The sequence below is a fragment of the Dreissena polymorpha genome, chromosome 10, assembly GCF_020536995.1.
Source record: "Dreissena polymorpha isolate Duluth1 chromosome 10, UMN_Dpol_1.0, whole genome shotgun sequence".
NCBI lineage: Eukaryota > Metazoa > Mollusca > Bivalvia > Myida > Dreissenidae > Dreissena > Dreissena polymorpha.
In genome coordinates, this window is record NC_068364.1 from 6,325,142 (window position 1) to 6,339,918 (window position 14,777).

The following is a 14,777-nucleotide window of genomic DNA, read 5'->3' on the forward strand; positions in this document are numbered from 1 at the left end:
TAAACAATATTAACACATTTTCATTCACAGTGACAATACTATGTACCCGTGGCCACTTACGAGAGTTAACAAAAGAAAACAAATAAATCGTCTAAAAACTTCCTTCTGCATTTGCTTTTATAACAACAGTTTTTCAAATTTGCGGTTAACTATTCTAAATCAAGTTGATTGATCTTTCCCAACCAATTATGTGGTGTATTTGGTTTATTAGTCATGGAGCAAAAATGTAATGATGTGGCACCGGTATTGCTAACGTTTTAATTGCTTTAATTCTTCATTATCAGTATCAAAATCCTTCTAAATCAGTTTTTTTAACAATACTTTAAATTAAAATATTTTGTGAACATACTTTAATTCTTTTTTTTAAATCACTGTAATAATATAACATGCACTTCAAAAGGTGGTTGGCTCCAATTTGATTCCCATCTCGTTTATATTTGTTTGGAACTTAATTTATTTTTAGCTATATGGACTACTTTAGCATTGTCTAATTCACTATTATAAGTGCGTATTGTTGTAAGTATAACAATACATCTAAGGTTTCATTGCGAGATCCTGCAGAGCCATCCATGGATATAAAATTGGCCTACGCAAGTTTTGAACGTTTATATTTAACGTAATAAATTCCGATTCCTTATGGCGTAAATTATTTATACAATATTTCAGCGGAAAGTTTGACAATGTTGCGACTGAAAGGATCCCATTGTCTCCAACCACGTTGTGTAAGAAACAATACCTGTGTTTGTGAAACACAATGCATCCCTACAGCGCTTTGAAGCCACACAGCAGCTTATTCGTTAAGTCATAGGAACATAACATCGCAAAAAAAATAAATGGACCAAAACTAAACTCACACTTCATCTGTAAGTCATGTAAGACGTCTCAAATACTAGAATCAGCTAAATATTAAAACCTGCAGAAAACTGGTTCTAAGTAGAAGGCCAATTACTACGCTAAAAATCAATGGACCGGAACGAAACTCGCATATCATCTTTAAGTCGTATAGGTAGACTCACATACCAAAAATGAGCTACATATCTGAATGCGTTTCGTAAACAACCTCCGAAAAACGTAAAAATTCGAGGTCGAAGGCACATAACTGTTCCACAATTCAATGGATTAAAACGAACCTTACTCTTTATCTGTAAGTCATGCAAGTAGACTTACATACACAAAATAAGCTCAATATATGAAGAGTTGCGTAAACCGACTCCCGGACAACGATTATGTTGTAGAAAAGTCAAAGACCTGTTACTTCGCCACAAATCAATGAACCGGATTGAAACTCGCAATTTATATGTAGTTCATGTCGATAGTCTCACATACCAAAATCAGCTCAATATCTGAAAGCATTGCCTAGAAAACCTCCGGAAACGGACTGACGGACGTACTGACGGACAGTTGGACAGTTCCATTGCTATATGCCAACTCACCGGGGTCATTAAAAACAGATAAATCCCCACATTGCGTTGCCACTGGAACTCAATTATCGTTCATTACATTAAACCATGTTATTATGTCATGATCAGTTAAACCAAGAAAGAGTGCGATTAATACATGCCCAATATAAGGGCTTTTCAAAACCAAACAGCAACATCAAATCCGGAATATCGTGTTCAATTGTAGGATTTATGTTACTTAATGTATCGTAAATGAGTCGCGTGTTCTCTACTTTATAGATATGAAGATAGCCTTCATAATTTCACTTTGGTCATTGCTTATCATTATATAGATTGTGTTTCAACCTGGTTGCAAAATATCTAGAACTGTATACATTGTTAAGTAATTGGCCGCCATTTATATAAAAATAAAAAAATCTCGGCTTATCTAGGCGTATGGAATGCAGATTATACCTTGTGTTTGCGTTATTGATACATTTCCATATAAAAATGTTATTTAAAACTCTAAAAAACAAAAGTTCCCGAATTTGGTCATAAAGCCTTAAACAAAGTCAATTCAAAGCGGGATGAACCTGGGTTTTTCTTGAGTTGTATGTGTTGTTTAAGCAATAAAAGTTTCTTTATGTCTGGCCTCGTGTTCACAAAACATTTTTGCAATCGAAAATCGATTTTAACTGACATCGATATTCATGTTTGCCTATACACTACAATGGAAATCCATTTCAATGACAATCAAAATAGATTATCGATTGCAAAACTGTTTTGTGAACACGGGGTCTGATTGTTTATTTTTTTACAATTAACTGGGCGTTTGATAGTTATTGTATTCCTATTTCATATCATAACATAATTCTTCATTGTTAACGTAACAATTATCAGACTTGTATTTTTATAGAATAAGACGATGTCTTGTAAAATGTCGGATTGTAATCAAAAAGGGCATTTTTGCTTATAAAGTTGGTCATATTCTTATTGTATAATTGTTGTGTTTTTCGAGCTTACAAAGCAAGTCGAGAGTTTTTCACCACATTGAACCTATTCAGCTCTCGGCCGTATAACTGACCCTTATTTCTCATCGCATAGGTCTTAAAGTTCAACTTGAACAATATTTATGTTTTAACAGTATATTCTGTAAGAGTTCAGACACGTAATTAATTAAAATTATAAACGGGGACCATGTATAGCTTTGTTATTTCGTTTTGTTTTTGTTATTAATAGTGTTTAAGTACTCAATAGCACACAACAACTTTAATTATGCTTCCATAGACCTGTATCACGCTACCTTAAGGAAATTGCAACGAAACAATTACAAATGGGTGATCAGATTGGAAGCAAGGTATATTGTTTATATCAGAGACTGTTGGATAAAAAAGCGGTGATAACAGATGGAATCAAGCTAACTGGATGTAAGGAGATTGTTCGTCTCCACGTATATCGTTTAAAAACAAGATAGCCAGCTCTGAAAGAGTCAGAAAGATTCCGTTCTTCAATAAGCGTTATTACCGCTTGTCTTGCGTTTTTAGAATTCAAAATTGTATAAATAACGAAGTCGAGGCTTGGGTCGTAAACTATATTGAGTCCTCACAGATCATAAAGAATTATTAATAAACATGTAATATTTCTTGAAAATATTATTGAAAAAAGTCCGGGATATCAGTGCTCGGCACATAAATCGTCACACTGATTTATCTGGGTTTTTCGATATTTTAATCGAGCCTAATTAAGTTTCCAATTCGTTGTAAAAAAGTTATCTACCTTATACATATTTTTAAGGGAACACATTAACAAGAACCATTACAAAATTGATTCAAGTGATATGTAAAAGCAAGTACATCGATTAAAACGCAATATGCAGGAGCTCAATTAATGAAGCGGAAGCAACAAAAACACAATAAACACACAAGCATAATTAACTTCGCTAATGTTTGTGCGTGCTTTTCTTTTAAAGTCACGAGAGCGGCATAGTTTTCTTACCGTAATCGAAAAATATCCACATGGCGCAAAGTATTTCGCCAAAAGGCCAACGACCAAAAACAATAAACGTCGCTTGAAAGCTCATAGCCGTAACAGCGACGGCGACGTCTGTGATTGCAAGGTTCACGAGGTAATAGTTAAACAACGTCTGAAGACGTTTGTCAACTTTCACCGCCACAAGAACAAGCACATTGCCGAGGATGGTGACGAGAACAATCGAGTAGAGCGTGACGGCGATCAGAACTCGGTCCCACGTCAATTTGAAATCCGACTTTGGCTCGTCCAGCCGGGACATGTTCGATGCGTTTGAAATATGTTCCATGTTCGGTTGGTTTTTTTCCAATTATCTGTCCTTATTGACTCGTAAGGATTTTGTTTCCTGTTGTTTTAGTGTTTAACTGTTTATTTGAAAAAATCACGTGTTCGCTTTACTTTAAAACACACATCATAGATTCAACATTAAATGTTATTATAATTCTAATAATGTTTGATATATAAGTTTTAAGAGCAATTTAATTATTTGCGCACACTTTATTATAGCATCCAAACTTGACGATGAATGTACTCGAATGATTTTTTAACTTTTTTTTGTTGTTACATATATTTAATTAGTTTATAGACAAGATATACATTTAATATAATATATTCAGTAAAAATGTAATGCACGCACGCGGTTTAAATCATTTCATATTTAAGTTTCAACGTCGATGCGAAGCAAACATTCAATATAATTGAATGATCACAAAAAAGTTACAACAATAGATTCTAATAAAAATTTCCCTCGAGCGCTTTCTGGCACATAAATGCTACCTGTGCTGACCGATACCGTTACTTACTAATACTGTCTTGCTGCGACGTGCGACACTACTGTTGGCATATGTAACATCAATAAGCAGCATGTCCTACTACATGAAGTCATCAATACGCAAACTTGGCACGATAACATCAAACTTAGTCGTATACAGCTTGCTTATGTAACGACAAAGTACCTGTGTATGAATACCGTTTGCATGCGTTATCATTAATATGTAAGGTGTACACGTCAAAAGGAAAGATGAAGATGCCATTTTTAGACGCGTACTTAACACTGAATTCACGCGGTGCAATATTTTTTTGTGTGATCGTCATTCTGTGATGTTTATATGTCCGTATGCAATCGTTATATGTCATACTTACATGTTTCTATCCAAACACGATATTTGATTATGTCAGTGTGTCAAATAATACACATGTAGTACACCAATTGCAATTCACACACCCCAAATCTTCGGAACCATGCGTAATAATCGATTATATGTTTCCTTTAATAGTTTTAGAAACAGCAATATCATTTCATGTGTCATGATTAATTTGTATAACATCACTTATAATCCTGGCAACAATGCTTATAACTCACTTATTTGGGCAAGACATAATATTATTACGCGAAGCACGTTTCGTGCAAAGGTTTCTATCGATAGAGAAAACGGCATTGGATTCAACAATGCTCGAATCAAGGCACTCGGTTAACATTTACGTTCTTCTCTTAGTAAATGAACGGATTTACTATACTAATCTGTATTTTTAAGTTATGAACGCACAAATCTAGATTTTGATAAGTAATTGTTTTTTAGTTTTTGTTTTCATAAATAAAATACGATATGTTTCATATTTGAAATCAACGCTAAACATTATAATACTTTGTTGTATTATTTATATTGATTATACAGTTACAATTTGCATTTAAATAATAGACTATAGAACACAAGGAATAACATTTCATAATAACAAAGACATTTTGCTTCATTGATCTCCCTTTTTAAATCAGCGGAATATAAAAGTGAATAAAAATCGCTTGCTTGATCATCTTAGATGCAGTCATACAGTTAACACAGACATTTAAAATTATTAAATACGACTTATATCTAACCACGATCAAAAACGAACAAGAAAAAAAGGAACACAATATTAAGTTAATTTATGAGAGCACTTAAGTCATATACGGTGTTCTGCAAGGGTCGATCGCTGTTTCGCACATCTGACATAGTTTTAAAGAATATGAAGCGAAACACGATGCGACCTTGTGAAAATGATGTTGCTGCCACTCAAACTTATGTTTCTCATTGTTATATTCAACTGAATGTTTTCTCGTTTATTACGTTCATGTTCATGACACCTTCGGAAGAAATTGGTGTTTAAGCGTTAAAAATGTGTGTCAAGTACACTTAATACTATCTAACATAAAAACCGGGTCACCACGATGTTCGCTTACAATGGTCAAATATTGAGAAGTATCGCACATTTCGTAGGTACACAACTCTTATTTGATGTCTGGAATATCATATATCGGTGCTAGAAAACTGATCTCAGAGCCAATCGGATTCGAGAAACAATATTAGCAGCAGATGGTTTTATTGTCCCCTACCGGTGAAACCGGGGGGGGACTTATGGTTTGCGCTCTGTCTGTCAGTCTGTCTGTCAGTCTGTCTGTCAGTCGGTCTGTCAGAAAGACACACTTTTCTGGATCCTGCGGTAACTTTAAAAGCCCTTCTTATTTTCTTTTCATGAAAGTTGAAACATGGATAGATGGCAATATGAAGATTATGCACGTCATTTCATTTTGTTCCTATGTCAAGAATTTTGTTGCTATGGCAAAAAATATATCAAATAAAAAATATAAAAAATACTGACAATGGTGGAGTTTCACTGGTAGAGGACCATTTTGCTCGACATTCTCTTATTTAAACTCATTTTGATTCATGTTCTAGTATTTGTTTTTACAAATCGTCAGGTTAAATAAGATGGCACTGTTAACGTGTCACCAATCAATAAGATAAATAAAAACAGTTTCAGAAAAACAGGTTCTTATAATGATCTTGGAATTTCTTTAACTTGATTAACGGATATCTGTCACCATTTACCGCTTTGATTCAATCTTCTAACTGATCATGCTGAGTTAAAACAGGTAATGTCACACGTGTTCGGATATCAAATACCCGAAATTACAACCATACACTCGTTTTGGTCACGCCAGGTTTTATAATGACGGGCATTCAATTTGTTTATTTCGAGTAAAGTACACTCGAACTTGGACGCTTGTACTATATTTTTTTTTATCAAATGATACACTCACTCTATATAATTTTCGTGCTTTTTTCATTTTCAAAGTTGTGATTTTATCATAATTAAGGCATTTTTAAGATTCATTATGACCATGCTTCTTTAAACTGGTCAAGATTAAATTGTTTATAAATGAAAAACATATATCATATTATTTACATGTAAATGATCAATTACGTTCTGATGTCAAAGACTTTCAAAGAAGGATGCACATTCTTTAACCCATTTAGGTGCCTAGTGGACTCTCCCATCCTTTGAATTTGGATCAATTTATTTACAAAATTAGGGATGTCTAGTATATTTATTTCTATATTTAGAAATTTCTTACTGAAATTCCTTTAAGCAAACAGAGAAGACCCTGAAGAGACGCCGCATCATGCGGCGTCTCATATGGGTCTACGCTGTTTGCCAAGGCATTTTTTCAAAGAAGGATGCACATTCTTTAAACAAGGAAATTGGATTCAAATTTTGTTTGGTAGCAAACGCATGACACGTTATAGAATGTTTGGTTATTTATCAATGTTGAGTAATCGCGATACATATATCATTAAAGGATTCCTGTCAGTTTATCAAGACCGATATATTCGGGATAGAAAATACGTAATTTGCAAAGACGTTTTGCTTCGCAGATTCACATCACTTATATACACATTTAGTTGTATAATGTTTTAACGATTACGTAATATACGATTTCGTTTTGCAGCTAATTAGCTTTTTTCTGATGATCGGCATGCATCAATAAACCATGGTGATTTATTAATTTTAGTTAAATTCAATCTATGGATGACTTTTCAAAATATAGAATATGAGAAATCAAAAAGAAATTTTGCAAGGATTAAATATATTTATTGACTTATGTATTATGTATTTGATTTGGAGTCTATGCATTTTTGTACTATTAAAGATTGACCTATTGTTTCCTAGAAAACATAACAAACGTGCCTCCGTTATTTTTCCCCCATATACAATGTATTGTTGTAAGTGTATGTTTTAAAACAATCTATTATATCCAATGAAAATTCAGCTTTGCAATGTTATGAGAATCTGTTTGTTCATAGACATTTTCTCATTAGTTGTAACGTAATCAAACCTGTTTTATTATGCTAGGCGAACGTATAGTATGATAAATCCAACAAAACAAATATTCTTCTTTATTTTATGCTTTCCGGTTGTTTATAGAGAAATATAAGTTAATTAAAACTGATAATTTCACTGTTTCAAACAAAAATGTTTACCGTGATATGACGTCATTTTTTGGCGAAATGACGTTAATATCCAAGCGAAATTATTAAGTTAAACTCTTTAACAATGTTTATAAACTGTGAAAAAAAAGCATAAAATAACAAGAAAATTTGTTGGATTCGGTGGAATATCGATTTTTATTCCCTCATGATCATAGAAAAAATATGTTTTTATGATAACTCGTGAATTAAAATCGATAATCCACCGAATCCAACAAATATCCTCCATTTCCTTTTTATCAACGTTTCGGCTTACGCTTTTATCAGGATAAAACAAATAATAACAGAAAGCGGATGTTACGTCATTGACTTAACGAATATTAAATTGCGGGAAAATGTACGTTAATAAAATGAACGTAAATTAAATGAAGCTTAACTTTCGGATTCAATAATTCACATTTTGTATAGCAGACAGAACGTCAAATCTTCAATTTACAATAAACATGGAACTCTGTTTACATTACAGCAATATTTAATTGCCAAAACCATTTAAAGTGGTATCGAAATGGATCCGTTTTTGAAATTCATAAAACAAATTAAATGTAAGGAGTTACACATATATAATATATATGATTTACTAAGGTCAACCCTTATGTTCAAATCCAATATTAAAACAATATCAAAATCTATAATTTGAATGTATCTGTTTAAAAAAAATAAGTTATATAGAGGTGAAAACTAAATCGAGTATGCAGTAGAATTCTCCACGTGGATATAACTACACGTAAACGACATATTAGGATCCGTATTAGTATATGACTTAAACAGTTTAAACAACAGTTATCGATTTGGATTTATTTCTACAATCTTAATATAATGTTTAGGAAAAGATTTCTGGAAAGCAAATACACCTCCGGAAAATAGTTGTGCTCTTTAATTGGTTTTTGTTCTCGTACAGTGAAAACAAATTAGTTAATCACTGATCCAATTATCACAGACATACACAACTTTTATCATTAATGTTAATAATGTATTGATGTCAATCATAATGAAACACCAAATACTATGCTGATAAAACATAATAGGATAAAAAAGCAATAGTATTTATTATTTTTATTATCATTATTGTAATCACCATCACAGGAAATTCAGCGGAGGAGAGGTACAATGAAGCCTATTTAATAGGCCACGGTACATTATTGAGCCATGCTTAGGTGTTTGGACGAGGACCTTCCATGTATTGCATGAGCAGGTAAATTAAATATTTTATATGTAGACATGAATAAATATTAAATATGTTTTAATTAAAACTGACAGTAAACAATTGATTACCTTTCGGAAATATTGTATTAAAATACCAATATCCAAGACAATAACTTATTATTATATTAACAGTTATTGAATAAGTAAGCAATCCGATTAGCCATCGTCCAAGGCATGGGTGACATCTCAGCCCCCCCCCCCCCCTCCCCCCGTAGCTACAGCATGGTTTCGCTCCTACGCTATGTCTGATTTTTCATTTTGGGGCTACACTAAAACATTGATAAATACATTTTATTTTGTCTTGAAAAATGGTGTCAATTTTCTGCCATTACTAAGCAAATTGTAGAGCTTATAATGATAGCTTTCGTCTAACCGTGGGTAAGAACATGGCATAGTTAGCTTCGCTGCAATAGCACTATGTTATTATTTCGCATTTCGTAAGTTTAAACCCACCATTGGGCGCAATATCCACTCGTGCTCTCTTTAATAGTTTGTTAAAAAATGCATTCTTGTTTGATGGCAATAGTTTCTATTTCACGTGAATTTCTAATAGATGGTATAACAATTCAATAGTCATCGTGTTGCGCCAATCCTCTTTGAACTGTTGAGCGCTCCGCATGCCTTTTCCTCCCAAATGTCGCAGACCGCCCAAACCATGGTTTGCTGGGTGCTTATGAATATCAATCTGCATAAATTCCGTGCTAACACCCAGGTCTCTACAACTGAAGGCTTATGCTCGTTATCCACTAGTTGTTAGCAGTTTGAGAGGCCATTTGTATATTGTTCGTCTGTCCATTTGACAAATTGGACGATATTGACCTCATATTTAGTGTTACACTGTTAGTACTTTTACTGCGGTAACTTAACACATTTCAATGGTTAGGTAACAGCGCAATAACCATCTGTTTAACATTGGAAAATATACTGCGGTAACCTAACTATGTTAATAACTGCGATAATTTAAATACTGCATTTAATATAAATCTCCGATTATACAATCGTGTGCAGTTTGTAGTAGTATAAGTTTATAAGTTCTACATTGCGTGCGATGAATGAAATCAGTATATTGCGTCTTTTCTGGATGTCCTTCGGAAACTGGTCGTAAACCGGATCGGGATTGTATCTTGGTTTGCTTTACACTGACTTTGTCCTAGTATTGTTTACATTTCATAACGACAGTTATGCGTTCAATAATACGGAAATTCACAAGCCTGTGATCCGACCGATTGTTTATTTTTACCATCTGCAAAATCAAGAAAAATAACGACAGTCTTCAGAGCGCGACGATCGTCATCTTTTCTTCCCTCTTTGAAACTAAACACTGGCAAATTACCCCTCATCGAGCAGGCTTGTGTGTCAATTTGATCATTTTGTTGACACTCTAGTTTGTATTACAGAACTTTGCCATCGTTTAATAGAATAGCATTACCATATTTATATCTTTTTATATCTAGTTTTTTAGCATTATGTTGTTGTTTTTTAATAGATTATTTAATTCAGCATCGACGTTTTTTTTTAAATATCGTTAATTTAATTAAACTAGCATACAAGAGGCTTGTCAGAAGAGAATATACGCTGGATTCGACTTTGTTCACGTGTTGTGTTAGATACGTCAGGCGTTGAGAAAGAAATATGACTAACTGGACAAGCATCATTATTAACAGTTGTCCTGAGTATCAAACGTCGAAAAACTATTGTGAAGCATCGAATTATTAGTGAAACATTATAAAATTAATGTTGTTTTTAGTCATTGAATATTGCGTAATAAGATGTTGTACCAAAACTAAATCATATTATTGGTGATAATTTAATTAGTACAACTTAAAAGAATGTCTTTGAAATATGTTATTGCATAATAATAAATTGAGAATGTACTTAATTAGTTTAATAAATAATAATATTATTAATTATAATAAATAAATACAAAATATCAATACTACAAATACTACTACTACTACTACTACTACTACTACTACTACTACTACTACTACTACTACTAAAACTAGTACTACTACTACTACTACTACTACTACTACTACTACTACTACTACTACTACTACTACTACTACTACTACTACTACTACTACTACTACTACTACTACTACTACTACTACTACTACCACTACTACTACTACTACTACTACTACAACTACTACTTCTACTACTAATACTACTACTAATACTACTACTACTACTACTACTACTACCTCTACTACTACTTCTACTACTACTACTACTACTACTACTTCTACTACTACTACCACCACCACCACCACCACCACCACCACCACCACCACCACCACCACCACCACCACCTACACCACCACCACCACCACCACAACCACCACCACCACCACCACCACCACCACCACCACCACCACCACCGCCACCGCCACCACCACCACCACCACCACCACCACCACGACCACTACTACTACTACTACTACTACTACTACTACTACTACTAATAATAATAATAATAATAATAATAATAATAATAATAATAAAAATAATATAAAATGAATTTGTTTATATACTTAATATACAGGTCTCGGTCATTATAGTGAAGTGCTTCTTGTTGGACTATATTATTATTATACTTTTGACGTTTGCAATACTAAAAATGATACACTGATACAAATGTATATGGCTGATCGCAAGATTTTAAGCGATCTGGTCAAATAATGACTTTTGCTCGTATTTCAATCGTGCAATATCTGACAAATCAAAATTTTGCCAAATATCACTTTTCCCTTTCTTGTTTTTCACAATGTTATACTCATTATTATTGTTATTTGCGTCTTATTGGTAAATCGAACACTTCAATGACAGGTCTAAATTGCGGAGCCAGTGGAGCCCATTATTGAATATCTCACGCGTTTTTCTTTTCTTCGACTGTAAAGCAGCTAAACATAACATGATTCGGAAGCTCCATGCTTTGAACGAGCGATAAACAGAAGAAATAAAATAAGAAATGGAATTAACATATTTCTGATAATTATGAACTAATTTGCATAGGAAATCGGTCTCAACTTGCTTGACCTGGATATTAACGGTTTTTTTTAAACCCTTTTTAATCGCTTTTACAGTTTTTAAAACGATAATTATATCAAAATATGTTATGTATTTATCCTCTGTGTTCATTAAATAATAATTAGATTTCAAATGGCAATGCCGTACCGCGATGCGATTTACCGGTGAATCGTGACAGCCCTTAGTCGAGGACCAATTAATTTTTACCTTGTTTGATATAAAGATGTACCGTGTGGACCTATCATATTTAATAAGTTCTGATTTTAATCAGTTGAATCAAATACAGGCCCCGCAAACTACTAGAAAAAGCATTTGCTTGCATGATTGATATAACAATAACATGAATAGCAAACCTTCAAAGTTGGCAATTACATAGTTATATTAACAGCTAATTTTCAGTAGAGAGTGGTAGCCAAGATCAATTACGTAATTTATATCGCGACTACAAAGTATTCACACTATCATATTGACCCCACGGTGCAAAAAGGTACCACGTGACATTGTAATTAGAAGGCACATGGTACCTTTTTGCACCAATAGGGGGAATTATAAACCTATTAAAACGACCTTTTGGCATTTTGATAAAATTACAAAATTGCAAATTCACGTTTCAGATATTAAGCGAATTTTCGTTTAAGTTATGTTTTTGTTTGCTATGATACAGTTATACTGAATATTCCTTGGTTATTCACGCACTTATTTTGCATTACAAATGAAATTTAATGGATCGCCTTTCTTCTCATGAAATTGATAATTGAGACAATTATTTAAGGTAAAAAATTTTGCGGTCCGACTGACTATAATGCCATAGGGCCCGAGTGAGATATATTTTTATTTCGTATACCATTTTCATCTTTTGTTTGAAACACAATGTATAATCAATGATTTTAAAAGCACTGTCACACATTTGCAAAGCATGCTTAACTCTCGCAGTAAAGTCATCCATAAAACAGTGCTAGTTTGGTATAATTCAACCCAGTACATGGCAAGGGGATCGTGAGGTATGTAATTTTTTATTTCAAGTAAGTTATTTTTCATGTGACCGATTAAAAATGCGGCAATATATATAATGCGGCTTTTATGATTACACCAGTTTTTAAAAAGCTATATAAAGCCGAAGAGCACATTTATCGACGTAACGAATTGGATTTTTTTCGAATAACAACAAGTATAACTCGTTCAGGGAAAGCAACGAAATCAAATTATATCAATGCACAATTTTAAAAAATATGTTGCAGATAACAAACTGTAATGAAACATAAATAACTAAATGTGTTGCTTTCAAAAAAGAATTTTGCAGCTGTTACAATTGGAAAGCTTTGCATTTCATTCTTGCGCTGTGTATGCAATGGTTTTTGGTAAAAAATTGGATGTGTTCAGATTTCTTAGTCAAATTATTATTTTGATTTGTATTTCTTTAATTTTGTACTCAAATTATTATGTCCTCTCAACATTGTGTTCATTAATTTAGCATCATTCAATTTTGAAATGATCATCGGACGCTTGAGGAGAAGATGTATAATTGCAAAAAAACACATGCCAAGCAAAGGATAATGAGAGGTATAGTAAATCTTGCCCTATTACTTCACCCCCCCCCCCCCCCCAACCCCCCCCCCTCCAACGAGAAGAGTGGTATCTACGAAACAAAAGGTTAAATCGTGTCAAAACCAATTTCTTTTAAACATGACGTTATATACGAACGTTCATTAGTTGTTTCACGTCAATGTTAATACTTTAGATCGACTGATTGGTATGTTTTGATTGGTGATACCGGTTGACAAAATAAGTATCAGCGTTGACAACTTAATAGTTGGTGGTTGAAACTAGGGCAAGCCGAACTTCACTCTAACGTCTGTGTCATACGTCGGCTCCTTTTGTTTTGACCTGTATCGAGCAAAAGGATTGAACCAAAACTGTACAATTACTGCAAAATGTTTTTGTTAAATTATTCATTTGATAGATAAAAAGATCCATTGATGAGACGCATACCAATCAATGCAAGTCTTTTCCAGAAATATGAGTTGAAATGAATGAATTGAATACATCACACAAAATATATACAGTTTCTATTTACTTACTAAAGTAACTACTACTACTACTACTACTACTACTAATACTAGTACTAAAACTACTACTACAACTACTACTACTACTGCTACTACTACTAGTAGTACTACTAGTACAATTACTGCAAAATGTTTTTGTTAAATTATTCATTTGATAGATAAAAAGATCCATTGATGAGACGCATACCAATCAATGCAAGTCTTTTCCAGCAATATGAGTTGAAATAAATGAATTGAATACATCACACAAAATATATACAGTTTCTATTGACTTACTAAAGTAAGAGTAAAAAGTGCAAATATTACAAAGATCCAACTTTTCATTTGTTTATTTGAGATATAAGGAGAATTAAACTATATCAATCATTTGCAAAGCGCTGGTCAATTTCGATACATAGTTATAGATACAGTTTTCATGTACACTGTAGTTCACGGTTTGACATAACAACGTTTCTTCACAACAAAACGAATTGACCCCAATTGTCCAACTGGACTGTCATACCCGGAATCCATCAATTTTACAATAAATTATACGATAACATATTAATACATACGGAATATTACGCTAGTCAATTGTTCCAAGAGTTTGTATCACTCGAGTGGCTTGTGTGATGACGTATCACACGAGAGGCGGAGCCTCGAGTGTGATGCGAAATAGCACAGGCCACGAGAATGATACAAACTATTGGAACAATTGACTAACGTAATATTCCTTTTATTATATACAACAACTAACGAAAACAGTTAACAAATGTATTTTT

General features: G+C 33.2%; 1 protein-coding gene across 1 annotated transcript in view; it reads right to left on the bottom strand.

Moving 5' to 3' along the window:
* Window positions 1–3,669, bottom strand: part of LOC127847941 (muscarinic acetylcholine receptor M3-like) — an 8,919-nt gene extending 5,250 nt beyond the window's left edge. The window contains exon 1 of the mRNA XM_052380191.1: window positions 3,375–3,669. Coding sequence (XP_052236151.1) covers window positions 3,375–3,669 — 295 coding nt within the window. The remainder of the gene's footprint in view (window positions 1–3,374) is intronic.
* Window positions 3,670–14,777: the final 11,108 nt, after the last annotated feature.